The 27,283-nt window shown below is 26.8% G+C and overlaps 4 protein-coding genes and 1 long non-coding RNA gene across 10 annotated transcripts; 2 read left to right on the top strand and 3 right to left on the bottom strand.

Annotated features, from left to right (window-relative positions):
• Window positions 1-30: 30 nt before the first annotated feature.
• On the bottom strand, window positions 31-14,341 carry LOC103573883 (uncharacterized). Of its 2 annotated transcripts, XM_053737792.1 has the most exons (17): window positions 13,968-14,341; window positions 13,768-13,885; window positions 13,400-13,501; window positions 12,748-12,935; window positions 7,116-10,302; window positions 6,812-6,973; window positions 5,838-6,739; window positions 5,631-5,741; window positions 4,376-5,483; window positions 4,040-4,295; window positions 3,880-3,941; window positions 3,502-3,797; window positions 3,225-3,397; window positions 2,654-3,101; window positions 2,431-2,506; window positions 2,049-2,198; window positions 31-560 (listed from the first exon to the last, which is right to left on the bottom strand). In XM_053737792.1, exons 1-17 carry the CDS (start codon window positions 14,169-14,171, stop codon window positions 379-381), a joined length of 7,725 nt encoding a protein of 2,574 aa, XP_053593767.1. In that variant the 5' UTR covers window positions 14,172-14,341; the 3' UTR covers window positions 31-378. The 2 variants fall into 2 exon arrangements, with proteins under 2 accessions (XP_053593767.1, XP_053593766.1); XM_053737791.1 differs by having other exon boundaries at window positions 5,838-6,973.
• A 1,242-nt stretch (window positions 14,342-15,583) lies between these two features.
• Window positions 15,584-18,582, bottom strand: LOC103573884 (brain tumor protein). 2 transcript variants are annotated; one of them, XM_053737793.1, is made up of 9 exons: window positions 18,475-18,582; window positions 17,985-18,389; window positions 17,585-17,913; window positions 17,253-17,493; window positions 16,888-17,155; window positions 16,628-16,806; window positions 16,180-16,546; window positions 15,892-16,121; window positions 15,584-15,817 (listed from the first exon to the last, which is right to left on the bottom strand). In XM_053737793.1, exons 2-9 carry the CDS (start codon window positions 18,276-18,278, stop codon window positions 15,725-15,727), a joined length of 2,001 nt encoding a protein of 666 aa, XP_053593768.1. In that variant the 5' UTR covers window positions 18,279-18,389; window positions 18,475-18,582; the 3' UTR covers window positions 15,584-15,724. The 2 variants fall into 2 exon arrangements, with proteins under 2 accessions (XP_053593768.1, XP_008551366.2); XM_008553144.2 differs by having other exon boundaries at window positions 17,985-18,286; window positions 18,445-18,582.
• A 1,222-nt stretch (window positions 18,583-19,804) lies between these two features.
• LOC103573885 (uncharacterized) lies at window positions 19,805-21,236 on the bottom strand. 2 transcript variants are annotated; one of them, XM_053737796.1, is made up of 4 exons: window positions 21,147-21,236; window positions 20,557-21,079; window positions 20,228-20,469; window positions 19,805-20,130 (listed from the first exon to the last, which is right to left on the bottom strand). In XM_053737796.1, exons 2-4 carry the CDS (start codon window positions 20,955-20,957, stop codon window positions 20,066-20,068), a joined length of 708 nt encoding a protein of 235 aa, XP_053593771.1. In that variant the 5' UTR covers window positions 20,958-21,079; window positions 21,147-21,236; the 3' UTR covers window positions 19,805-20,065. The 2 variants fall into 2 exon arrangements, with proteins under 2 accessions (XP_053593771.1, XP_008551367.1); XM_008553145.3 differs by having other exon boundaries at window positions 20,557-21,057; window positions 21,147-21,214.
• LOC103573886 (innexin inx2) lies at window positions 21,226-23,392 on the top strand. 3 transcript variants are annotated; one of them, XM_053737794.1, is made up of 4 exons: window positions 21,226-21,357; window positions 21,427-21,606; window positions 21,700-22,862; window positions 22,941-23,392. In XM_053737794.1, the coding sequence occupies exon 3, from the start codon at window positions 21,750-21,752 to the stop codon at window positions 22,854-22,856; it is 1,107 nt and encodes a 368-aa protein (XP_053593769.1). In that variant the 5' UTR covers window positions 21,226-21,357; window positions 21,427-21,606; window positions 21,700-21,749; the 3' UTR covers window positions 22,857-22,862; window positions 22,941-23,392. The 3 variants fall into 3 exon arrangements, with proteins under 3 accessions (XP_053593769.1, XP_053593770.1, XP_008551368.1); XM_053737795.1 differs by having other exon boundaries at window positions 21,456-21,606; XM_008553146.2 differs by having other exon boundaries at window positions 21,226-21,606.
• A 688-nt stretch (window positions 23,393-24,080) lies between these two features.
• LOC128667464 (uncharacterized) lies at window positions 24,081-24,783 on the top strand. The gene is made up of 3 exons (XR_008403416.1): window positions 24,081-24,175; window positions 24,352-24,464; window positions 24,557-24,783. It is a non-coding gene; the product is annotated as an uncharacterized LOC128667464 (long non-coding RNA).
• Window positions 24,784-27,283: the final 2,500 nt, after the last annotated feature.

Genomic DNA, 27,283 nt, shown 5'->3' on the forward strand with positions numbered 1-27,283 from the left:
ATATTCTTTAGAGATTAAATAAATAAATATTATGAGTAATAATGTGAGCATTTTAAATGTTATTATTAATGGTACAAAAAAAAAATAAAATTTGAAATTACTATAACATTCATCGTAATAGAAATACTGAAACTTAATTTATACATTATCGTAGAAAAATATATACATTTATTCTTCAACAATATATAACTTTTTGTATTCTTTATAATATATCATATAACTGGAACCTAAGTATTTATTACAAGTTATCGAAATTAAATTTTTTTATCTCCATAAATATAAATTACCAGTATTTTTTACAGATATAATTTACAAACAACAAACACGATAAAAATAAATAAATATAAATAATAAAGTATAGAAATGAACAAGAAAAGTTTAATATTCCAAATCATCATTTGGGTCACGTAAAAGAGATCGGAAAAATGACGCAAGAGTTGTAATAGCAACTGCATGTCCTTGCATTTCTGCAGGATCTGTACTTTTTTGCCAACTAAGAAATGACTCTTCAGCTATAATACTTTCAGCATCTAATATTTCAATTATATGAGCTAGCACGCCTAGAAAAAAGCAATACAAATTTTTTAGTAATATAAGTATATTTAGTTAAATCTTCGTCCCTCACGCTATGAGTGCAGCGCCGCAATTTTTATCAAAAGATTATTTAAAAAGAAAATAAGTTCCTTAGTCTTTTGAAATTTTATGAGTTTTTCTACTATACTTTTTAGTATCGAATGAATGAATAATAAATATATTTCTGATATTTTAAACATTGAAAAAAAAAAAAATCTTAATTTCCCGTTAAGAAAATTGAAAATTTTCGAAATAAAGAGAAGTTATTGATTTCTGTAACTTTTGAACGAATGACCCGATTTGGCTTTTTGAGGTGGCGTTCGAAGCAGCTCATTAATTCCAACAATTTTAAGAAATTGAGCATAATCGGTACAGTATATTCAGAGATATTCCAAAAATAAAATTTTTTCAAAAATTTTTTTGCCGGATAACTTGTTATGTTCTCAATAGATTGATTCAAAAATCTAATCAGCTCTAAAAGCTTTTAAGCCGCGTCGAATGCCACCTCGACCATAAATCAGTTCAATCGTTCAAGAGAAACCGTTTTCGAGAGTTGTAAAAAAGTTTTTTTTTTTTTTTTTTTTTTTTTTATAAAATCTAAATCGTTGAACTAATTGATGAATAATAAGAAAAAATACGAATTACTTTATTTATTCCGAATAACTTATAATTTTATTTATCAAATATTTTGAAATTTTTTTCCAATGTTAGAGGTCAGAAAACTGTGTAAAATGCCATTTTGAACGTCAAAATCGGTTCATTATTACTAAAGATATTGTTGATATAAATTAAAAAAAAAAAATGATTTACTTCATTATTTGTTTTTTGTTATTGTTTATTATTTTAATTTTTGCAATTGAATGTTCGACATTACTATTTTTGAGCTCGAAGAGCTCACGATATCCTTGGAACAAATCAACCGATTTAGACGTTCTTGGCGGCAACCGAAAAGACTCATTAAGACTTAGAACTGATCACATTTTGAGGCAAATCGGACGAGTATTTAATGAGTTATATAAAAAAATTAATAAAAAAAAATTTTATTTTTCGTATTAATCATAAACTTCTCGACCGGTCGACGTCAAAATCTAATCAGATCTAAGTCTTGATGAGCCTTTTCGACTGTGCTATCAAGCACGTCCAAATCAGTTGATTCGTTTCAAAGATATCGTACGACAAAAATTAGTTTACACACATCCACATACACGGGCATCCTCCCCGAAATAGTCGGAATAGCTTCCTAGGACCTCAAAACGTCAAGATCCCATGAAAACTCGATTGTCGAAAATCGGACCGAAACCAATAACTTAAATAATTTTTAATTTTCATGACGGGAAGTTTAAAATTACAATCGTCTAGTCGGATAAGCTTGTGTGGTTTTAATGTTGAAAAATAATAGTTACGATACTAATAGAAGAATAAAGATTAAACAAAATAAGCTCGTAAAATTATAGAAAATAAAACAAATATTTTACCTTGCGGATGTTCTAATTCATCAATATATAATTGTATTGCGTATAAACAGTGAAGCTCTAACAGTGGATCCGCATCTACATAACGTCTTATATAAGGCAATAATTTACTAAATGTTTCTTCGTTGAGTTTCCAATACTGGCCATGTGGTTCTAATTAATCATAAAATTAAATTTTTATCAATAAGCAATAAATATATTTTCAAATTTAAACTAATATACTTTTATAAATAATTCTTTGAAATTCAATTTATAGCTTGTTTTAATATTACGATTTTAGTTGGAAGTTTAAAAAAAAAATAACGTTAAAATTAAGACAGAAAAAAATTCAAATTATTTAATTATGATAAAAAAATATAAATGAAAGATAAAAAAGTAATTTTACCAATGGAAATTTTTAAAACAATTGTAGCTAGACCTCGTATGAATTGTGTTTGTTTGGATTTTTCACCAACGTTTAACTGTAAAAAAAAAAAATAAAATAATAATAATAATCATCATCATAATAATAATAGAGTTATTATTTTATTCAAAAAGTTATTTTTCAAATTTAATTAATATTAAATAGTAGACAATGATTAATAATTTATACAAATAGACAAACTTACAGAGATCCAGCTGACAGCATCATCAAATTTGTTTTCGCGCATGAGTTTTTCTAAATGATTCAGAATCTCATTAAAATTTAATTCATTTGCCGAGGCCAGGTTTAGACAATTATTGCAACTGTCATTGAATAAATCCAATTTATATTTTTTTATAATGTCATCAATTGCTTCCAATCGTGTATCAACCAAATCGGACCATATTAATCCACTTTTATCCCATTTATCAATCACCCATTCAAATCCTTTACTTTTGCCTAACATTGATAATAATGCTCCTAATAGTTTACCACAATTTCCTGTATTTTTTAGTACAGATAATGTTTGCTTTAACTCAGTAAACGGATGAGTGCCTGATATTAACATTTCTGATAGCATCTCTGCAAAATATTCCCAGCATAGAGGTACATCAATTACTAATTCATCAGCTATTTCAATGAATTTTTCATATCTGTAAATTAGAAAAAAAAAAAAAATTAATTTATTCAAAATAAAAACATTACTAAATTTGAAGAAATGTATATGCAAATTTATATTATATGATTATATAATTTTTTAACATTAATTAACTTACTCAGCTTGAAACAGGGAAAGAGTAATCATTTTTTTCTCAATCATATAAGACAGCAAAGATGAGTATCTTTGACGAACTATTGACGTGCGTTCTAATCCTGCGTCAATTGTTCGTTGAATAAAAAACGGAAATGAAGAATTATCGAAATTCTCATTCAGTGTTTCTTGTGAGTCCTTTACAAAATAAAAAAAAAAGATGAATAATAATAATTCATAAAAAGTTCTATCTTAATTGATAATTACAGAAAAAATAATCATTATTATGAAATTTTACTTACAATAATAAATTCTTCGGTACTATTTACATCAATGCATCTTTTCAAAAGTTCTTTGAATACTTTTTCCAATTCGTCTTCAGTTTTTCGAGATCGAGATTTGTTACTTGCAACACTACTAGTGCTACTTGATCGAGAAAGTGGTAAAGATGAAATACTGTTAGGTACTTTAAAGTCTGGTTGGAATGTGTTTATAGGAAGATTTTGTATGCTCGGCGAATAGACTTTATTTAATGATAAGCTTTCTCGTCGTAGTGAACTTCCAGTTGTTTGATTACGATTGTTTAGAGAATTACGTCCTTTAACATAATAAAAAATTTTATTAAATTTTTTTTTGCTTATAATTAAAAAAATTTTATGAAATATTTTGATATTTTTTACCTCCCCATGATGAATTGCTATTAATATTTGATCGGTAATCTTTCGGGCCAGCTGAACGTGACCTGGAGGAAGTAATAAATATAAATTATCAGTACATGAATAAATTTTTATAAGTTAACAAAAAAATAAATTCAAAATTCATATTAATTATAATAATCACCCAGTAATAGACGCAGATCTTCTATCGTGATCCAAAGACACACTAGGTGTGTCTAGTAAGCTGTACGGATTAGAAGTTACAGTAGGAGTATGATATGATGGTGTACTTGGTGTCCATTTATATACATTTCTATTGCCCAGCAATTGATCATCTGTTGAAGGTTTTTGTATTAGTTTTGCAGTTTCTACTGATAAACGCGATTTATTTTTATATTTAGATGGACTCCATCCCTCACTGTCAGGTTTTACGCTTGATCCTAAAAAAAGAAAACAAGAATAATTTTATTTATATGATTATGATTTACTTAGTAATAACAAACAATCTTTAATAACTCACGGTTTCGTCTTCTATCAGTAGAATAATCTCTACGATTTGTTTCTTGGGGTGTAAAACGATCGTCTCCACGATATGAACTTGGTGGTGTAATTCGGTCATTCCTGCGTATATCTTTGGGTGTATTTAATAGCATATTTGTATTAAGACGTTCTTCTTCTACGTCTCTTTTAATTTGATCCATTGTTTTTGGATTGCTGTCATTACGACGAGGTCTCCAGCCATTTCGCCTTAAATCAATAACATCTTGGATCATAAATCTTATTCTTGAACTAATTTTATTTTTTTCTTGTTGAGTTATTAAATTTTCTAAAATCTTAAAGTATTCTGAGAGACTTGTTCTTTCCTCATACATTTGGCCAATAGTTGTTAACAATTTACACAGACATTCTAAATTTTCTTCGTCCGGAATTCTTAAGAGCTGAAGAATGCATTGGCGCATTATATTTCTTGTGAGCATTTCTTTCTTAAATAACTCACCAATGAATTTATTAATACCAACAGATCTTCGTCTTGTCAGATAATCACTTTCTTCAAGACTCAACTGTAACTCTTTTTTTTTAGTAGCATCTGTACAATTTTCAATTTCTTCAACTTTTTCTTCCCTAGTTGCTTCATCAACTGCAGTTTTTTCAAATTCTGTTTGACAGCGAATAATAAGTAATCTGCGGAAATCTACTTCTTTAGTTTTAGTGCCTTGTGATGTAATTTCTTCATTGGAAGCATCAACTTTCATTAATGCTAGTTCGCTGCACATCATAACATAGGCTTTTGCGAAATTTGGTTCATCAATTGCTTTATCAAATACTAAATTAATAACACCTTGTAATTTTTCCTGCGTGTCAATTTCTAATTCTCTTACTTGCCCAACAAGTTTATCAAATTTCTCCGGTGTTAATTTGTTTAGTACACTACGAACTTTTTTATAAAGCAATTGAGTTTTTTCATCTTCATCTAAAACGAGTGTATTTTTTTTCGATACAGATGGTTTCCATGCGTTTTTAGCCGTATGTAATTCGACATCTTCATTCCGCGACAGTTTTACATGTATTATTTGAGGTTCGGTGGACCTTGATTTATTTCCGGGCATACTTTTTCTTGATGGTAATGCCTTAAAAAAAAAAAAAAAACAAAAAAATTTAATTGGCCATAAAGTATTTAAATGAAATTTATTTTTTTTTCATTTTATAACATTATTAAAAATTATAACTAAAATATATAGTTGGTCGTAAGGTCTAATAGAATTATAAATAATTACCACTCTGGAAGTAAACGATCTAGAAGAACCAGGAAAAAAGTATTCAGGTGGTTTAAATAATGGCTCGGGAAACGCTCGTGTATTTACGGGAGTAGAATCTCTAATTTTTTGCTGTAAAAATTTATATTCATTTAATTTATATATTTCTTAAAATATATTTATGATTAAATAATTGTCGAAGCTTTGTAAATTTAAAAAAATAGTTACTTTTGGTCGGGTTTTTACAACATCCATATCAGGTAAATTAGCTGGCCTGATTTGACTGAGAGGTGAATTCTTCAGTGACATCAAAAATTCGCGACCGTATTGATTTTTCTTCAATGCATCCTTAGCATTTAATTCACTTGAAGCTTCTTTAGGCGGAGTTGTTTCATTTTTTTTTATTAGATCTTTTTTAATCCAAATTTTATTTTGGGTGTTATCACTAGAAACATCAAGTGGTAATATATGGACTATAACATCCTGAGCGGATTCCAATTGATTATTTGATATTTGTATGTTTTTTTCATTTTTCTCCGAAACAAATTTATCCATTTCTTCTGTCTCACTGATAATAGGATTAATAATATTAGGCACCTCAGTATCTTTATCACCTAAAGTAACTTCTTTCGTGATGATAGCAGTTTGACTATTATCTTCTACTATGTTCGTTGATTGGTTTTTGTCATCGGTTATTTGAGGATTAACTACACCTTCTGTTACTATTTCTGCAATTTCTGTTACGATTAATGAAGTATTTGCATCTTCATCTAGATTGTCAAATACACTAGGATTTAAAAATGTAAAAGTTTCTGATGAAAATGATTTAAGAACGTGTTGTTCTCTGGATTCGCGTTCTACATCACTTATGATCACTTCAGTTTCGACTTTGTCTAAAGACAACTGTTGAGTATTGTATGACAATATTTGTTGAGATTCATTAATAGATACTTCATGAGTTCTACTTGATAATTCTTGAGTTTGAACTACAGATATTTGTTCAATGTCATCTAAAGGTACTTCTAGATTATTGTCTAAAAGTACTTTTTTAGTATTATCTGAAGTTACTTGATAAGTATTATCTAAAGGTTCTTGTTGAGGATTATCGGAATTTACTTTTTGATCATTATCTGAAATTACTTCTTGATTATTATTTAAAGTGACTTTTTGATTTTCATCTAAAAGTAGTTCATGATTTTTACTTGGAGACACTTTTGAAATGATTAATGATGATTGTTGATGTAATTCTGATTGATTCGATTCAGTCGAAGATATATCCATATTCGAAATTGTATTTTTATTGACACAATTTTGATTTTCATCCCAATCTTGGTGTTTATTTTCATTTTTTTCTTCATTTTTATCTGTGAAATAAATATTAATGTATAACATAAATCTAAATTTTTTAAATTATTCTAATATTAGTTAAAAATATGCATTGAAAATTAAACAATTACAAATATAATTATATTTAAAAAAAAAAAAATAATAATAATAATTCCTTACTTTTTACTGTACCAAGTTTTTCTTCAGCATTCTGTTGAGAAGGCGATTGTTGTTGCTGATTCAAATCACTCGGAAGTTGTGAAGATTTTGATGATTTCTCATTTGGTGAACAGATCTTGTTTTGGGCTGTTTTATCTCTCGAATAATCAAGTAGCAGTGGAGATTTATTTTTCAATTTAAGGCCTGATAAAACTGAAGAATAAAGCACTTTTGTAGGAGTATTCTCTACTTGTTCATCTGATTTTCCCTGCGACGATGTTGATTTTCTACTTTCATCTAAATCTTTCTTAATATGCTCAGAATTATTTTGAATGACAGCAATTTTTGAAGTACGAGATTTTATTAAATCACAAGTACTTGGTACTGAAATTTTTGACTTTTGGTTGTTCGACTCATTCTCTTGTTGAGTTACTGATGGTACAATAGGAGATTCTATAATTATAGATTTATTTTCTAAAACATTATCATTAACATCTTTATTACTTTCAATTGCAGGCGTATCACAAGAAGATTGAGGAGTAGAAATATTTTCGGAACTCAATTTTTCTTGTTTATATTTAATTAAAGTTTGACGCTTGTGGTGTGGATTTTCTAACGATTTCTTATATGATTTCGCACAATCTGTAATTGCTTTAACGGCTGCGAGTCCTGTCGAAATTTCAACAACTGCTGATGGTACTGTTTTCTTTTTTTTTTTCTCATTTTTTCCTGGTTGTGAAAATATAGGAACATCAGTGACAGGCGTTTTCTGTGATGTTTGTTCTGGTTGTTTTCTTTGTTTACTAGTTTCCAATTCCTTCTTTGATTTTACAGAAGATTTTGATTCCTTTTTGGATTTAGCAAAAGATTTTGATTCCTTCTCTGATTTAACAGAGGATTTTGACTCCTTTTTTGATTTAACAGAAGATTTTGATTCTGTCTCTGAATTAACAACAGATTTTGACTCCTTTTCTGAATTAACAACAGATTTTGATTCTTTTTTTGATTCAATAACAGAATTTGATTCCGTCACTGATTTGACAGAAGATTTTGATTCCTCTAATTCTATAGAAGGTTTCGTAGTAACTGCAGGTATATTAACTGGTGAAGTTTTCCGTGATTGTTGTTTATTATCTGAACACTGCGATAATTGTTTAGGTGATTCAGAAATAGTTGTATATTTTTCTGAATCTTTTAGCTGATCAACTTCATGGGATAATTTGTTGGGTAATTCTAAATTGGCTGTAGTCTCTGAAATATTTTCAACTTTTGAAACAATTGATAAACTCGATGATGAAGTCTGCTTATCATTTTCACCTCCGGGCTTGGCTAGACGATTTACTGGTTTTTCTGAAGAAATTTTGCATGTAATAGCTTTTTGATTTATTGTTGAATCCACCGTAGACGGGCTAGTTGACTTTACAATAGGAATATTTGGTTGCGTATGTAACTCTTTAGAAATACCTCCCGAATTCCTGGAATGTGATGGCTCTCGGATAATTGGATGACGCATTGGATAATTTGATGGACGTTGATATCTTGGATGATATTGGTGACAATAATCAAGTCTTGGTTGTTGTAGTGGTGGACCATATTGTAACATGTTTGAATAAAAAGGTCTAGGAGGATGTGGAATAATCACAGGAACAATGTTGGAATGAGTATGTTGATGTTTAATATCTTCTCTGCCAGCCGGATGGAGTTTAGACTCTTCTTTACTATCAGATTTTGTTTCTACTTCAGGTATTGCAGTATGTTTTAATATAGTCGTAGTTGTGGCCGGTGAACTCACTGGCGCTGGTGGTTGCCCGATATTAGCATCTCTTCCTGTATGTATTTTTCGATTGGAATTGTTTGGCAGTTTATTATAACTTCCACTTCGTTTGTTTTGATTATGATACATTAATGATGTATTCTGATAATTTCTTTGAGTATTAGAATTTTTGTTGCTATTTTGAGAATTAATATTTGGATAACTATTCGGTATAATTGAACGTCCGTGATAATTTTGTAAATGATTATTCTGTTGCATATTAACTTGAAAATTATTTTGTAAAGGAATGAGTTGAAAATTTTCTGGTGGAACGTTACTTTGAGAAATATTTAATGGAGTGTTGTGCTGATAATTTGTTGACGTAATTTGTGAGGCAGTAACTGATTGACAATTATCTTGTGAAATATTATGTTGATATCTGTTTTGTGCAGGAATAATCTGGGATTGAAGATTAGTATTATGTTGATTACTGTGAGAAATAACATTTTGATGAGAGCTGGTAGTCATAGTTTGCTGGCTTTTATTTGGTGGAAGATGATACTGTCTAGACATCGAATTGTAATTAGATTGCTGTTGATTACTTGGTGATGGATGATTTTGATTACTACTTGTACTGATTTGATGGTTAGTATTTGTATAAATAAGTTGTTCATTAGTTGATGAGAAATTACGTTGTTCACTATTTGTAGAAATAGGTGGTTGATAATTACTAGATGCAACACAATAATTATGACTAGACATTGCGATAATCGGTTGGTAATTAACTGATGAAATTCCATGTTGACTAGTTGAAATAACAGCTTCATTACTTGATGGTAAATTACTTTGTTGATAATTTATGCCAGTAGTTTGCTGATAGTGAACTTGTGGAGCATTTTGTTGATTACTATTACTTACAATAATAATTGGCTGGTGACTGACAGATGAAATATGTTGTTGACTACTAGTATAATTAGGCTGTTGATATTTACTGGGTGGAACGCCGCTATGACAATTAGTTGTTACGGGTATTTGTTGGTGGTCAATGGATAAAACATGATATTGAGTACTTGCAGTAGTACTCCCATGAGGTTGACTATTTGTGTTAATATTTTGTGAATAATTAGGTGGTGATACTGCATGTCGATTACTATTTGTAGAAATATTAAGCTGATTATTTTGCAAATTACTGCATTGATATGAGGTATTTTGAGCAAGAGTAGATGGATGACTCTGAGTAACAGTAGTTTGAAAACTATCTGATGAGATTGTATATTGCGGTTGGCTTAATTGAGATGCATGTTGAGAATTTTTAGGTGAACAAGTTTTCGGATGATTGTTCAATGAATTACTTTGTGAACTTGAAACAGGAAGAGTTGTAGTCGTTCGAGGTTCTGGTGATGATGTTGCGACTCTAGCAACGCGAGATGCAAAATCAGCAGCTATTTGTAAATCCTACAATTATATATATTTATTAGGGTGTTTCAAAAAAAAAAAAAAAATATTATTCTTATGGTCTCAAAAGTTAGTCTTAGGTATAAAAAAAATCCTGCCAAAAGAGCAGCTCGAAATCTCAATTCTACTAAGAGCTCAACGAATATTCATTTTCCCATTCAAATTGCATATAAAAAAAAAATTTTTTTTGAAAATCGAAGTACATAGTCATGTAGGAAACTAAATTCACTAAAAAAAAGCTCCCAAGTGTTTTTTCCGGAGAACTAACAGAAAAAAAGTTATTAGGTTTTAAACTATTTTAAATAGTATAACTTCATGTTTTCATTATATTAAACAGTTTTTTGATAGAAATTTAGGTTTTGTCATCTCAGCTAATGTTATCTGTCAATTTTTTTTTGAACACATGGGAAAAAATTTCCTCACTTTTAAAACAGAACTTTCTTTTTAATTTAAAAATACAGAAAAAAAAAAAAAATTTAATTCTTAAAAAAAATATTTTTCTTTCGAAATTTATACGGAAAATAAGTAAAATCTCAGAAATCTTTTTAAAACACTTTACTGATTATACATAGTATATAGATTCACCGTATAAACATTTACACGTAATAAAATCCGGAAATTATCTTTACGTTAAATTTTTCAATTTAATATTGTTTCAAGCTTCATAACATTTTTTCTGTTGGTTGTACGAAGAAAACACTCAAGGGCTTTTTTTGTAGAGAATTTAATTTCCTACAAAACCATGTACTTTGATTTTCGAAAAAATATTTTTTAAATACTTTTATATATAAAACAAAAAAAAAGTTTTTTTTTTACATGTAATTCAAATGAGAAAATTAATATTTGTTGAGCTCTTAGCAGAATCAAGCTTTCGAGCTGCTCTTTTTGGAGGATTTTTCTAATATTTAAGACCAACTTTTAAGACCATAAAAATTGAAAAAAAAAAAAAAAAAAAAAAAAAAATAGTAACAATAGAGCACTACCTCTCCACTTCGCGTTCGAGGTGTGCAAAAAAAAATGTTTATTTTGAAACACCCTAATATATTTATATAAAACAATAACAATAATTCTTACTTGGTATTACATGCATTAATTATACCCATTAATTTTCTAATTTTACGTTTTAAGGAGGTTCGATACCGATTATCTTTCTAGGGGATCTCATAGATTTTCTATTGTACTTTTGCAAGATTACAACTCCTACACATCAAAATTTCATTAATAGAATATGTTATGAATTGACTTACTTTTAGGAATTAATATAATATATTTTGATTATAATTGCATTGAATAATAAAAAAAATTTTTTTTAATAAAACAATTTTTTTTTAATGAAATAAGTGACTAAAAAAAAACATTTTTCGATCGTAAAGCACACTCTGATGCTTCGCATCATGAGTCGCGCAATAAACGCGGAAGTACGGCAACAGCGTGCTAGTGTTTAGTAATTTTGCACACCTCAAGCGCGAAAGCACTGAGGGTGCTTTATGATCGCTCTAAATTTTTATGTACTATTGTTAGTCACAAGATTTATTACTAGCTGGAGCTCAGGTCCAACATGAGTATCATGTGATAGTGTGTATTAATGAGTAAACAGAAAAAAGTGTCAGCTGATTTTTGTTTCTAATAGTTATGAAAGAAAGTAATATTAAAAAGAGGAAATATTGGAAAAGTAAATGAGTCTCAGAAGCTGTTTATAACAAACATTTAAAACAATCAGAAAATGAAAAAAAAAATTGAAAAATGAAGTTTACACGCTAGACGTATTATAGGTTAAATACAGTCAAAATGATACTGGTGCTATTAGTTATTTAAATTTCCCGCGGTTGTGTCATTTTACGCTGTTGCCGTTATTTCTTTGCTTCACGACACATGTGACGTCATTAACTAAAATTCGCCTTTTATTTCCTTAATAATTTAATAACAAACCCGTGATTAAACGTAAAAATATTAATGTGTTCAGAACTGTTTAATTATTTGATACTGAATGATTTATAGCGATGGTATTATTATAGCAAAAACTATAGCATTCTAAAAAATAATTCCTATTTACGCCAGTGTATAAGAACGAATTTTGAAAACTCATTTCTCGAAAATAGTTTAGTGAATCGATTTAAAATTTTAACAGTGATTTTTTTTTTATAACTCTTTCGGTGAAAAGTTTCAAAATTTTTGTATTATTTCGAAAATCGGTATCGAACCTCTTTAATTAAAAAAGAAAAATGATTAAAAAGAGGATATAAAAATAAACGATTATTGTATATTTTTTTTGGAATAATATATATATATATATATATATATATTACATTTTAAATTAAAAAATGATTTTTTCAACTAAAATTAACTAAAACCATTTTAATTATTATATTGACTTGTTCAATTATTTTCATGTAGATTATCTTGATTCAAATACTATAAAGTAAAATAATTAGTGATAAAGTTTACCTGTGGATTTGGAATTTTATCGGTATTTTCTTCATTTGCATGCCGGTAAATATCTTCTGCAACATTCCGCCCGGTTTTTGGATCAACTATATTTGTCAGAGCGTTAGGTCTTTTTATTTTACTTTGTTGCGTTTTTATTTGGTTTATAGATGATCGTGTTACGTCTGGTGGTGAGGAAACCATTAACCCTAAATAGTCAAATTCTTAGTTTTAAAAATGCACCACAAATAAAAATAAATTAATTAAAAATAAAAGTATATTAAATTATTATGATACTGAAGTTAGCCGACGTCTAATAATTTTTGAATTTTTTTTAAAACGATAAATTAAAAAAAAAATTAAATATTCAAAAAATTGCACCTGTAGCTTCTTCAATTTTCTACAAGTGCATATTTTTAGTTTTTTTTTTTCTTTTTTTTGTAATTTATTTTTTGAAGAAAAAAAACTCCGGGAATTTTTAGTTGTCTCCTAACTTAAGGATCACAAATTATTTAAGAATTTATTTACTAATAAAAAAAAAAAAACTAAATTTACAAAAATGAAATCAAGTTTTACTAGTCTTAAAAAAAAAAATAAAACACGATCAACAAAATAAGTTTAGACAAAAAAAATATTGGATTAAATAATTATTTAAAACAATTATTATATCCACCTGGTTGATGAAAATGCTGAGTCTGATGAACACCAGGTATTGGATTAATGACATTTTTTATTGAAACATTTTGTGGACTTCCGTACAGTGATGGGGGATAATCTTTAAAATAAAATAATTATTATTTTTTTGTCATGTGGATGAATTAAGAAAAAGAAAAAGAAAAAAAAAAGGAAATAAATAAATTTTGTATACATAACTATATCTGGCACTCAAAAACTATTGTTATGTTATTTCAAACATACTTAGGTATTACATCATCACGTACTTGAAACATAAACTACGTTGTTCTATAGGCGGTATTTAGTTTCTGTTTATTTATTTATTTTTTTTTTTTAAATATAGATATGTATAAATATAATACTTACAAGGTGAATACTGCCCCGATGGATGAAATTGTATATTCGCCGACATCATCATGGGACTAGGAGGATAACCCATTACATACTGATGACCTTGAGGTGGTTGATGAATGTTATGTTGTGGCTAATAATATAACGCATTCATTTATTACAATAAAATGAAACAATGTAAAAATATATAAGATAATTAAAGCGTAACAACTTACCTGATGTATTGTAGGATTTGATGCTGGATGCGTTTGTGGAACAGCATTTGGTAACATGACTGTTGGCGTCGTTGGCATATTTATATTTACAGGAGGATTTTGTATTAAATATGGTTGATGACCATTGTTTTCGTTCATGTAAAGAGCGCAATGATCAACATTTGGCAAATGATGATTTGTGTAAGCACTCGGATGATGAGACATTTTTTAAATTGTTATTTTATATATTAACTACTTCTTTTTTATTTAATTGAAATACTTTAATAAATGGCGTAAAAATTAACAACAACAGTACTAAGAGCGGCTTTTCTTCCTCTTCATAGCCAGCGCCACAATAAATCACGCGGTGAATTCATGCGTGGACTCGGCGTGAACAAGGAGGCTGGGCGCATTAATGTAGGGACAACCTCTTTATTATTAGTTGCCATGGAAACTAAATAAGCACATGCGCAGTTTAATTTTTATTAAAATGGCCGGGGAATAATTCAAATAATTTGAATAAAAAAATAATAAAAGTATACTTATATTGTATTTTGTATTTATAAAAATAATAAACGAATGTGTTTATTTTTTAATTGAAATAAAGTTATAAAATATATATTCACTTATATAGATGTATATTTTTTTTTTGTAATCAAAAATTTATCATTTATATAAAAAACCTACGAAAAGTAAATTCATTGTTCGTTTCCCTTAAAAATCAATCTTTTAAAAAATCCTCTTTTATAGATTTATATGTTATGTAAATTTTTAAAAATTTATGACACTAAAGTTAGCTGACGTTCAATAATTTTTGGATTTTTTTAAAAATGATAAATTATAAAAAATAATTATTTTGAAAAATTGTACTTGTAGTTTTTTAAATTTTTGACGTGTGCATATTTTATTTCTTTTTTGTAAGTGATTTGTTGAAAAACAAAAATCCGAAAATTTATAATTGTCTACTAACTTCAGGATTATAAAAATTTTCTTCATGTATTATAGAACAATGAAACATTTTTTTTATGATTGTAATTATTAATAAGATACAATACTGAAAAATAAAAAATTAAAATAAGTAAATTTGCAACAAACTATAACAGTAATTAGCTTGATTAAAATTTTTATTAAAATCTTAACTCAAAACAAAATAGAAATTACTGAGGCAGTAACGAAACAAGTAAAGTTTAAGAAAGTAGAAAGAATGATTAAAATAAATTTTTTCACACTTAGAAAGTGTTATCCTACTTTTGCTTAGATCTTTTAATGATCATACCAAACACTCAAAATACCTACTTGTACGTTTTCAAAACAATAAGGTTGCTTTTAACAACAGGTAGAAAATTACCTGTTAAGGTGTCACAAAATATATACCCGAAGATAATAGAGTATAAGTATGGTATAAGTAGGTATGTACATTTTTACAATTGACAATTACGAGGTTGGTTTTACACCTTTCTAACATTAGTAAATAAATATAACTTAATTGTCAATTGAAATATTTAAGTTAATTAATATTTATTCATCTGATAACTGTTTTTCATTTATTTTAAAATAAAAATACATATTTATTAAATAAAAATTTTATATTTATAAGTTATTTTGATTAAAAATTATAAGTCATTAAAAGAATCAGCCATAAAGGATACATGAATATAAATTATTGATTTATAAGTTTAACTGACTTTCGTTGATGGCTGGTTATTTAAAAACATAAGAATTTCCGTTGTAATTTGATAAATAGTATATTATATAATATAAGCTTTTATGATGTGTAACTACATGTTTAGAATAAGCAATTCATCATTCATTTTATTTAACAATACTAACGAACCATTTGACGATATCTCAAATCTATCAGATTGTAGTACCTGTAAAAAAAAAAATTTTGTTGTAAATAACGTATGAAATATTTCGGATATTAATTTTAAAAATATAATTTTACTTTTATATTCCTCAATTCATACTTAAAGCTGCAACTACCATTTTTTGAAAACTCATAGATCTGAACTTCTTTGAAATCACTAAAACTAATTAAAATTGTATCGTTGACAAAACCAATTCCTTGTGAGGGTCGGTTTTGATTTTTATAACCAATGTGACCCAAAAACTGACCTTCGTTATTGATAACTGTTACGCAGACTTTTTTCTTATCAGAAATAAATATTTCCTCACCTAAAAAAACAGCCAACAATATTATGAATTTCTCTAAAATATATTCCAATAACATTACCTTTAATAGCCATAGTAATTGGTTCTATAAGAAACTGTTTGCAATCAATTTTTTTTAAAATAATCAAAGTATCAGAAATAACGAATATTTGTTTGCTTTGATCTAGAGCTACAATACGATCATTATTAGTCGTAGCAAGTGCTTTCAAGAAATCCATGATTTTAAAAACTGCAGATTTCAAAAAGACTCCATTATTTGCAAACATTTGCAATCTGGGAATCCAATCAACTTTATCGTAGACAACAATATTTCCTCTGTTTTGAGAATTATTCAAGAAAACCGTCACATATTTTGGATATATAAAATAACTGTTTTTATTGCCATACATTCCAAATTTTAATTTAAAATTACCGTCCTTATCAAATATCTGAATATTGAAATATCAAAATGTATTAAGATAAAAAAACTGAGTTTAATTAAATATGTATGATTTTTCGAATTTTATTACTTTGATTTCATGGCTTTTTGTGTCTGCTACTATAATATCTCCATTTTCACTCAAGCAAAGATCTTGCGGGCATGAAAATTCATTAATTCTTCTTTGAAGTCTCATCGATATTTTTTGTCTATTATCAATGCTTCCAGTTAACACATATTTTATTGGTGATTTATTAGCAACTTCACGGACTGTAACATATGTATATAATTATTGTATTTGTTTGTAAATAATCATTTGTCATATTAGTGAAATAATAACACGATCTTTACCAGCTGAACTAGTTAAATTAATTTTATCAGAAACGTTCAATTTTTCTTCTGGATGAGGTTCAATATTAAGATTTGTATCAGTAACTGTTTGTTTATTTGATATTGAAGATGGTTTTGAAGAATCCGAATGAATATCAGCATCTGTATTAATATTATTTAAATTAAGTATCGGATTATTATTTATCAACTGCTCAAGTTTTAACTTTTGAGTCTCTGTCAATTCGTTCATGAAAGGATTAGATGAATGATAAATTCTTTGTAAATTATTCTGTAAATAAAATATAAAAAAATTGTTATTTTTTTAAGAATATTCTAAACAGGTAAATTCTAATTATGAACAATTAATTTAATAGTCATATAATTACAATTTTATCTTTCGCACGCATTTCATGAAAATCATTAATAACTTTCTCAAAACATCTCGGATTAAATTGAAAATTTATATAAAATATGTCATTCATCTCAGAAATTTTATTAATCCGATTCGATAGCTCTTTGATCAATGTGGCCTTGAAATTAATATTATCCAACTCGTTTTCTCTCTTCAAATAATTTGATGTAGTCTTCTGTACATTTTCTTTGATTTCCATGACAAGTTTGTTCATTCTAAAATTATTATTCATAATTATTAATTATTAAAGTATTCACAGTTGGTTAAAGATGAACATTTTAAATTGCAGTAGAATGTGCTGCTTACTTGTGATATGCATCAACAACTTCAGTCTTACGTTTTTCACGTAGTTCTTTTAGATCAACTAGACTGTTATCTCTGAATTCTTTTAAAATAGTTTTATAAATCTCGTAGGTTTCATTAATTTTATCTTCAACCTGGACATATTGAAAGTCCACTTCCCGCAACGTTTTTTCATATAACGGAGTATTTTTCCATTCGTTAATTTGATTATTACTTTGTGAAACTATATCAGCCAACTTTTTATCGAAACGAATTTCAGTTTGAGTTATATTTTCATAACGATGTTCTAAAGTTTGATGGTTAGTTAACAGACATTCAATACATATAAGTTGCTATAAAAAAATAAAATAAATTTCATAACGGTATAAACAAATAATCATTTTAATCAGCATCAATATCTTACCTCACATAGATAACAATACCATCTAATTATTTCAGTAGAATGTAAATTGCAACTCTGTTGTTTTCTTGTATTTCTTATATCTTTTTTGTCAATCACTTCATCAACAATATCATCACAACAGCGATCGAAATCAAGGTATTCGTTATTGCTCGAATAATCACGCGCTGAGTACCTTTTACTCGAATAATTATCAAAACAACGGCCGATATTGCTTTTATTTTCATTATTCATTATGGAATTCTTATATGGATTAGAAATACACTTTTTATTGGCATCTGTGCTGTTTGTATCCATGCTGTCAACTATTGTTTATTTTATATTTATATTGTTTTTAATTAAAACAAATTTACTTATAATATCTATTATTCCATTGACATTTTAATAACGTAACAAAGTCTACATCAACTAGCATAAAATAAAAGTAAACGATATAAAAAATATTAAATTCTTTGTTTCTTACAGTCGACTTCTTATGTTCTTGTAACCTTACAATGATTAGAATAAATATATAGTCCTCCCAGAGAGTAAGTCATCCTCGATTTTTAAAAAACAAGTCTAATTTTACGCCGGTACTGCACATTAACTCACAAACCGAAAATTTCCGACAATTTCCGGCGGCAACTTACTTTCTGAGAGGACTTAATGTATCATCAGCGCGCAAAATTCAAAGTTTTTGAATCATTTGAATTACTTAGATCTATAAACTTAATGTGCAGAAAAGAGAATTTGAAAAACTTATTCATCTAATGAGATGAAAAGAGCCTAGAAGATTAGAGAAAATAATAAAAAGGCTAGATATGAAGATGTGGGAATAGGTTGAAAATAATATAGATGGTGGAAAAATAAACGAACTAATTTGTACTGGCTTTAAAGAATGTGAAAATAAGGAATATTGGAGTTGGATGTTATGTATTGAATTCGAAAATTGCGCAAAGAAAAAAGCAGAAACGAAAAGTAGAATCTGGACAATAGAAAAAAAAAAATATAGAATCAAACAACTAAAATATTATTTTTATAATTCATATTTTAAAACTAATATAATTACCTGATATTAAAATAAACGAATATTTAAAGAATCATTAAAACAATTTGATGGAAATTATTTTTTATTATAAATATTGAAATTATATTGAAGACAAAGCGACATGTTGCTAAGTCAAAGTGTAATTTAATGTAACTACAGTCCAAATATGTATATATTAATTCTAATACAATTTTTATTATCACTAAAAAATAGCTTTTTTCTATTTGTGCCAATGATTAATTGCAATAATCTTACACCAACAGTTTTTATTGCAGCAGATTGATAAAGTTATAAAACATATTAATATTATATATTACCAACTATTATCAGTTGTACATAGTAGTATATAACAATAATTATATAACGAACAATTCATATTATAACATATTAATATTATATATTATCAACTATTATTAGTTGTACATAGTAGTATATAACTATAATTATATAATGAACAATTCTATTTTAACAATGATATCAATATTAAAATCCATATATTTTTCATATGTGAAAATATATAGCTAATATATATTATTTAGCCCCAAAAGAATAGACTTGATTTTAGTACTTAAAAGTAATTTTTTTTTTAAATTATGAAAATATAATGAGTCTGAATGTAGCAGACACAAATAAATAAATTAATTAATTAATTAAAATGATGAAATTCAAAAAAATGCGCGTACTGATTTTTCATTGATCTAAATACGCATTTTTAAAATTTTTATTCTATACTGAATTTATTTTATTTATTCAAAAATTTTTAAAATGATACTGAAACTAGTTGACGTCTAATAATTTTTGCATTTTTAAAAAAATGATAAATAAAAAAAAAAACATTTCAAGAAATTGCATCTATAGTTTTTTAAATTTTTTACATGTGCATATTTTGTTTTTTCTAATTAAATTGTGAAAAAAAAATCGAAAATTGTTCAATGTCAGCGAACTTCAGGATCATTAATAAATTCTTATTTGTCAGTTACATTCACACTTATAAAATATAAAGTTTATAAAATAAAAGTATTGAAAGAAACTTTTTTGTGCAGCAATTATTAATTAGCTAAAGATCTGAGCTTGTAATACTCAATTTAGTAAAGCGTTCTGCAATATCAAACACAAAATTTTCTATTGAAAAAAAAAAAAAAAAAAAAAAAAAAAAACATTTCATTATTTATTTCTTGTATTACAATAACAACAAAAGACATTGATATTTAAACTATACCTTCTTGTTTTAATTCTTCATACAATTCACTAATTAGTTCGTCAAATAGGCTTCTATTATTACTATCATTAGTAATAGACAATTCGACATTAACGTTTGATGAATTCTTCAGATTAGTTATTACTTGTATCGATAATGATTTTTGATCATTATTAGAAACATTTGATATTAAGTCATGATGTTCTGAGTCTAATAAATCTTTATATACCTCGCGAATCTTTTTTATTAAATTCATCTTGGCGCTGAAACAAATAAAATATAATTAATTAATTACGTATTTCTCAGTTGTATAATAACAAAATAAATAAATAAAGTATAAATTATTATACTCTTCATAAATGGCTTTCATCTCATCCTTTTGTGTTTCATAAAATTCGATGCATTCTCTCAAAAGTTTGTCTCTACGTTCTTTTAAATCATTTTTAGATTTATGATACATTGCATCAATTTCGATTTTTTCTTTTTCATACTCACTCTCCAGTTCATTTAATCTTTTTTTATATTCAGTATCGTCGAATTCAAATACTGTAGTGTTGTTTAAAAATATAATTGCATGATTTTTCAAATTAAGTGTGCTCTTATGAGCATAATGACAATTAAAACATAACAGTTCTTTACAATCTTCGCAAATTGATATTATTTTTGCTGAACTCTTCTCACAAGAAGTACACAGTAGGTTTATATCTTCATTTTCTTCTAAATATCTCTTAATTTCTTTTAAATCATTCATATTTTATATAATTAATTTGGTCTTTAAATATATGATGTAAATAATAATAATTTTTTACTTTATCTCCTTCCTCTTATATTTCATTAAAAATTAAATTTATCTATATAAATACATAGATTTATCTAAAATAATTTTTATAATAAAAATTATCATGTAATTACTTATTAAAATTTTAAATAAATTACTTACTTAATAATACATGTATATTAAATATATTTATATACATAACATGACACACAATAAATGCAACAGTTGGTATCATTTATAATGGCATGAGACTCGAAGATGACTGAATAAGAAGTGAGGATAGACTACACGGTCCACACACACACAACACACAACAAAGAGACAAAGAACAAAAAAAACTTAGAACAGATCTTCAAAAAAAAAAAAACAAAAAGTAATAATTTATTGTATAATTATATCACAAATAAAATAAAAGAAAGTAAAACTATGTTTTATTATTAAGGTTAATTTTTATTGTCTGATGTAATTTAGATCTAATTGACAATAATTCGTACCACGTGATAAAAAAACTAAAAGCACAATACATTTACGAAGTACATACTTGCGGCTTGATAAATAGCTCGTGGTTTGTTAGAAGGAAAAAAAAGGTACGGAAATAAAAAAAAAAACGTAAAAACGTGTGGTAAGTAGCAATGCACATCAATTTTTTATTAAATTAATACAATATGTACAAAAAAATAATTATTTCTAACGTAAAAATGATTTATTATTTTAGGCAGAAATAAAAGAACATATTTTTTTTTAAATATAAAAATATAATTGATAATGTTCGAAGTACTGAGCAAAATAAAAGGTTTGCTAAAAATTGACCAAGTGTGTATTGACAACAATGTATTTCGTTTACATTATAAGGCAACGATGATTTTACTTGTTGTTTTTTCCGTACTGATCACGTGTAAACAATTTGTTGGAGATCCAATTGATTGTACTAGTGGTAATGATAAAGTACCACAAAACGTTATGGACACTTACTGTTGGGTGCTTTCTACCTTTACGATGCCCAATTTGACTGGTACCATTGGCAAGAGTATTGTATATCCAGGTGTTGGAATTGGTAGATCCAACGAAGGCCTTAAGTATCACAAGTATTACCAGTGGGTTTGTTTTATGCTATTCTTTCAAGGTATATTATTTTACATACCGCGTTACCTATGGAAAATTTGGGAAGGTGGTAGGATAAAAATGCTGATGCAAGATCTCAACTGTCCTATTACAAGCGATGCTGAAAAAACAGAAAAGAATTATCAATCACTAGTTAGTTATTTAACTGAAAATACTGGAGCACAAAATTTTTATGCCTATCGTTTTTTTCTGTGTGAAATAATGAATTTTATAAATGTCATTGGACAGATTTATTTAATAGATCTATTTCTTGATGGTGAATTTAGAAGTTATGGTACGGACGTTATTAAATTCGCTGAAATGGAATCTTACGATAGAATAGATCCGATGTCACGTATATTTCCCAAAATTACCAAATGTTCTTTTCATATGTTCGGTAGTTCTGGTACAATTGAAAAAATTGACGGACTATGTGTATTACCACTCAATGTTATCAATGAAAAAATTTATATTTTCATCTGGTTTTGGTTTATAATTCTTGGAATTTTGAGTGGCTTAAGTTTAATTTATCGTATTGCTGTTATTATGGGACCAAGACAATTTCGTGCTAAACTTTTAAGCGCTTGTTCTCGTCTTTCATTATCACATCATGTATACATAATTACTCGAGAGTTTGAAATTGGTGATTGGTTTATTTTTTACCAACTAAGCAAGAACATTGATTCACATAAATACAGGCAACTGATTGCTGATGTTGCTAAGAAGTTAAATGACCGCGATGACTACAAATCTGACCATTTAACTGCTTGAACAAAAGTAAAACATTTGTTTTTTTTTGTTATTTACTCTTTTATGATTGATACTTTAAGTTTATAAAATTACTATTTGTTTCAGATTGATTCAAAATGTTTAAAATCTAGTTCAATATTATAAAGAAGCAGAATATACGATGGGAGCTTAAAGTTTAAGTTGATCTAGATTTTAATAAACGTACTTAAATAACAATTATTTCTTTTTCATTAGGTTTTTTTTTCTTTATTACTTTGTTTGAATCATAAGTACTACAGACCTTACTTCAATAGTTTCAAATCATTACTTATCTATATAAGTATTATGCATTTATTCAGTACGACAGTTCATACATTCATTTAAACATTTATATAATATTAGAAATTTAATTATATATTTAATATAATTATTATATTATTTTTATTCATTATTATAAGTAATTATTTTTTACAGTAGGTTTTGTTTATAACGTTTGTGAAGAACTTGTAGATGCATAAGATATCAATAAAATTCATTAAATTTAATTAAATATTATATTCAGTTGAATATTATTGCAATATATGAAAAACACGTTTATAAGAAAAATGTAAACAAAATAAAATTATAATAAAAATACAATTATTGTACTACTTTAAATGTTACAATGAATTTTCTGTATCTTTGTTTATCGTTCTAAAAAAATGATAATAATGATGCTGAAAATAGCAGGACAGTAAAAATTTGTTTTCTTTTAGATGGAAAAATTAAAATTTGACAGAAAAAAGTTATTATAAATGCATCTGAGGAGCTTGAAGTCATTTTTTTGTGCATACTTTTTATAACATTTCCTAATGACGGTTGGTTAATAAAATCGTATCTGATAGCAGTAAAAGATGAAAGATATACCATTAAACGAAAAATGAAAGTATGAATTAAAAAAAAGAACAAAGCAATCAATGAGAAAATTTTTATTTCTAGGTTTTAAATTTTTAATGTCAATTATTCTCAAGTTGTTGATTGAAATTCTGCTTAAAGAAATAAACGATTAAAAAACTGTAAAATGACAACTTCGAGGTCTTCATATACGCACTGATGATAACTCAAAGATTAATATAAACGATTACCCTGATAATCAGTTAAAATAAGCATGACGTTTGATAATATATCTTCCGTTTTAATTATCAACGAAAATATTTGATGACACATTTGGACAGAGATAAATTTTAAGTTAAATAATGTGTTACATGCGTCATATTTCAATTGTGTATGTAAATTTGATTCTAAATATAGCAAATATGTATAAGTATATATATATAAAAGATAAATGAGACGATATGTGAATTAAAAAAATTATCCTACAAGTGAGTAAGACAGTAAAATAATACTGTAAAGACATTGTTCATCAATAGTATTTTTGAAAGTTAATTCTAACTTTAAATTTTACTTTTTTTTTACTATTAAAATTTTTTACGCTTTAATTCAATATAACTTCAATTTATTCTGATTAATAATTTTTTATGATGTTAAATTATTGCAGTTTGTTCGTTATAAATAATCGATCAAGATATGTCGATTAAAATTTCTACAATTCTTCTAATTGGATTAGCTATAATCGTGATATTCGAAATCCAAACTGGACATGCTAAACTTGTATGTATACATTTTTTTACTTTATTTTATAAAAAAATTAGTTTAAATATTCACAATTGTAATTTTTTTTTTGCTTTTTTTCATAATGACAGTGTAAGTCGTCGTTTGATTGTGATTTCTTTCATTACTGTAATAAATTATCATGGCTAGAATTGGGATTTTGCGAATATGATCCAATTAATCCCATTTACTTAAAAAAAGGTACAAAAATCTATTAATTTTCCTGTGATGTTCATAGGAACTCAAATAATTGTTTAGTGTAAATTGTAATTGTGTATATATTTATTTCATTAGTTACATAATATAAATAATTTTTCATTCAAACTCTTTTATACTGATAAATTTGACAATAAAAAATTATTAATATGTACAACAGAATTTAATTGTTTTACGACTTTACTTTATTGATGTCTCTATAATCTCACGTAATAATTTAATTAGCAGTAACTATTTAAATCGGTGAATTTCATTCTAAATTTTTGACAAAAAATTTTGAAAACAAAATTCACCTATATATATATATTAGGGTGATTCGTTTTGAACGAACATTTTTTTTTTTCGCTCCCACAGCAAAATATCATTGTACACATAAAAAAAAAAATTCCCTGAAAGTTTCAGCCCTTAATCTTACGTCTAAGTACTTTTATTTTGATTTTGAAGTTTTCCCATTTAAAATACATAGGAATATTAGGTTTTTTTTTTAATTCCCTATAACTTGGCGGCATTTCATGGCACTGTAATGCCCATAGGGGTGATTTGTAGATAATTAGCTGCATTTTAAATGTGCTCACGACAATTTTATTATAACTCGTATATTTCAGTTTTTATGCGAGATAGAAGTCATATTTTTAAAAAAATACTATATTTTTTGCACGTAAAGGCTAAACGGTTAGAGTTACGAAAAAAAGTAAATGAAAATTTTGTAGGAAATTAAATTCTCTACAAAAAAGGTCCCATTCATGAAATCCATAAAATCCATAGGTTAAAAGATATAAAACATTTAAGAATTTTTTTTATTAAATTTTAAATAAATTTTAAAAATGATACTGAAACTAGTTGACGTCTAATAATTTTTGCATTTTTAAAAAAATGATAAATTAAAAAAAAAAACATTTCAAGAAATTGCATCTATAGTTTTTTAAATTTTTTACATGTGCATATTTTGTTTTTTCTAATTAAATTGTGAAAAAAAAATCGAAAATTGTTCAATGTCAGCGAACTTCAGGATCATTAATAAATTCTTATTTGTCAGTTACATTCACACTTATAAAATATAAAGTTTATAAAATAAAAGTATTGAAAGAAACTTTTTTGTGCAGCAATTATTAATTAGCTAAAGATCTGAGCTTGTAATACTCAATTTAGTAAAGCGTTCTGCAATATCAAACACAAAATTTTCTATTGAAAAAAAAAAAAAAAAAAAACAAACAAAAAAGAAACATTTCATTATTTATTTCTTGTATTACAATAACAACAAAAGACATTGATATTTAAAATATACTTTCTTGTTTTAATTCTTCATACAATTCACTAATTAGTTCGTCAAATAGGCTTATTCAACCATTTTAATGCTCGTAATAAATTCAGAATAGATATTGTGGAGGCATTAAAAAATGATCATAATATCGCTAAGTGTCTTGTCGTCCATTAGGATGGAAAATCACTTCCCACTGTTTTAAGCAAAAAAAAAGTGGAACGACTTCCGATTGTAGTCTCCAGAGTTGGTACTGAACAACTACTTGGCGTTCCAAAACTTGACAATGCAACAGGATTTAATCAATCCGAAGTTATTTTTGAGGTGTTGAACGAGTGGAATATTGTTGATAGAGTAAAAGCAATGTGTTTCGACACTCCCAGCGTTAACACTGGTAAATTATTTAATTAATAATTATTAATTAATAATTATTTAATATGTGTGTGTGTATACTTAATGAATTGCATCACTCTTAATATAAATAAAAAAAAATTGTTTATCAAAATAACTTAACATAAAATTATTTTCTTAGAGTAATGAAATGCACAAGCCTCTTCTTTATTACGTGAGGTTAGTTATTATTCCCGGACGTGTTGTTTTCAGAGTTTTTTCTGTGTGCTATCCTGAGCTCGATTAACTTCTGTCGCAGTGAACTTGTTATTTGTGCTGGAGTAGCAGAACTCCAATTCTCTTGATTACGGGCGTAAGCTTGAGCATATTTCGTAATTGCTTGTCGTGCTTTCGGATGCAAGCAAATGACGTCCTCTTTTTGTCTTTTTCGGCCTTGTGATCGTGGCGCTTGAATACAAGAAAGATATCGGAGATTGCAATGTTTTTTACATACATTTCCATTATGTAAGCTTAGACCGTACAACTGGAAATCATCATCAACAGGTGAAAAACATAATTGTTTTACAGCTGATGAAGTCTTTGAAGGAATAGGAGATTTTTCAGGAGATCGTTGTAAAGTGATTTCAGTTTTTTTTTTCTTTTTGAGTCATCTACTTTATCCTCAGGACTAATTAATATAACTCTCTGCAAATGAGATAGCAACACAATTTTTAACACACTTATTGAGATTTAAAAATGATATATAATATAATAATTTTTCGTATTTTTATAATTAAATACTATGTCATTGATGAATTATACTGACCTTAGGTGATTTTTTCGTTGCTTCACCTTCATCAAATGAGGGGCTCCGATCAGAGTGTTCCAATTGCTTTTGAAGTAGTATTCTTGAAGCATTTAATCGCTCCTATACAATAATAAACAATAAAAATTTCAATGGTCACTTAGCTTATGGTGTTCATGGCTCCAAGCATTTAAGTCAAGAAATTATAAA

Source organism: Microplitis demolitor, chromosome 3, assembly GCF_026212275.2.
Source record: "Microplitis demolitor isolate Queensland-Clemson2020A chromosome 3, iyMicDemo2.1a, whole genome shotgun sequence".
Taxonomy (NCBI): Eukaryota; Metazoa; Arthropoda; class Insecta; order Hymenoptera; family Braconidae; genus Microplitis; species Microplitis demolitor.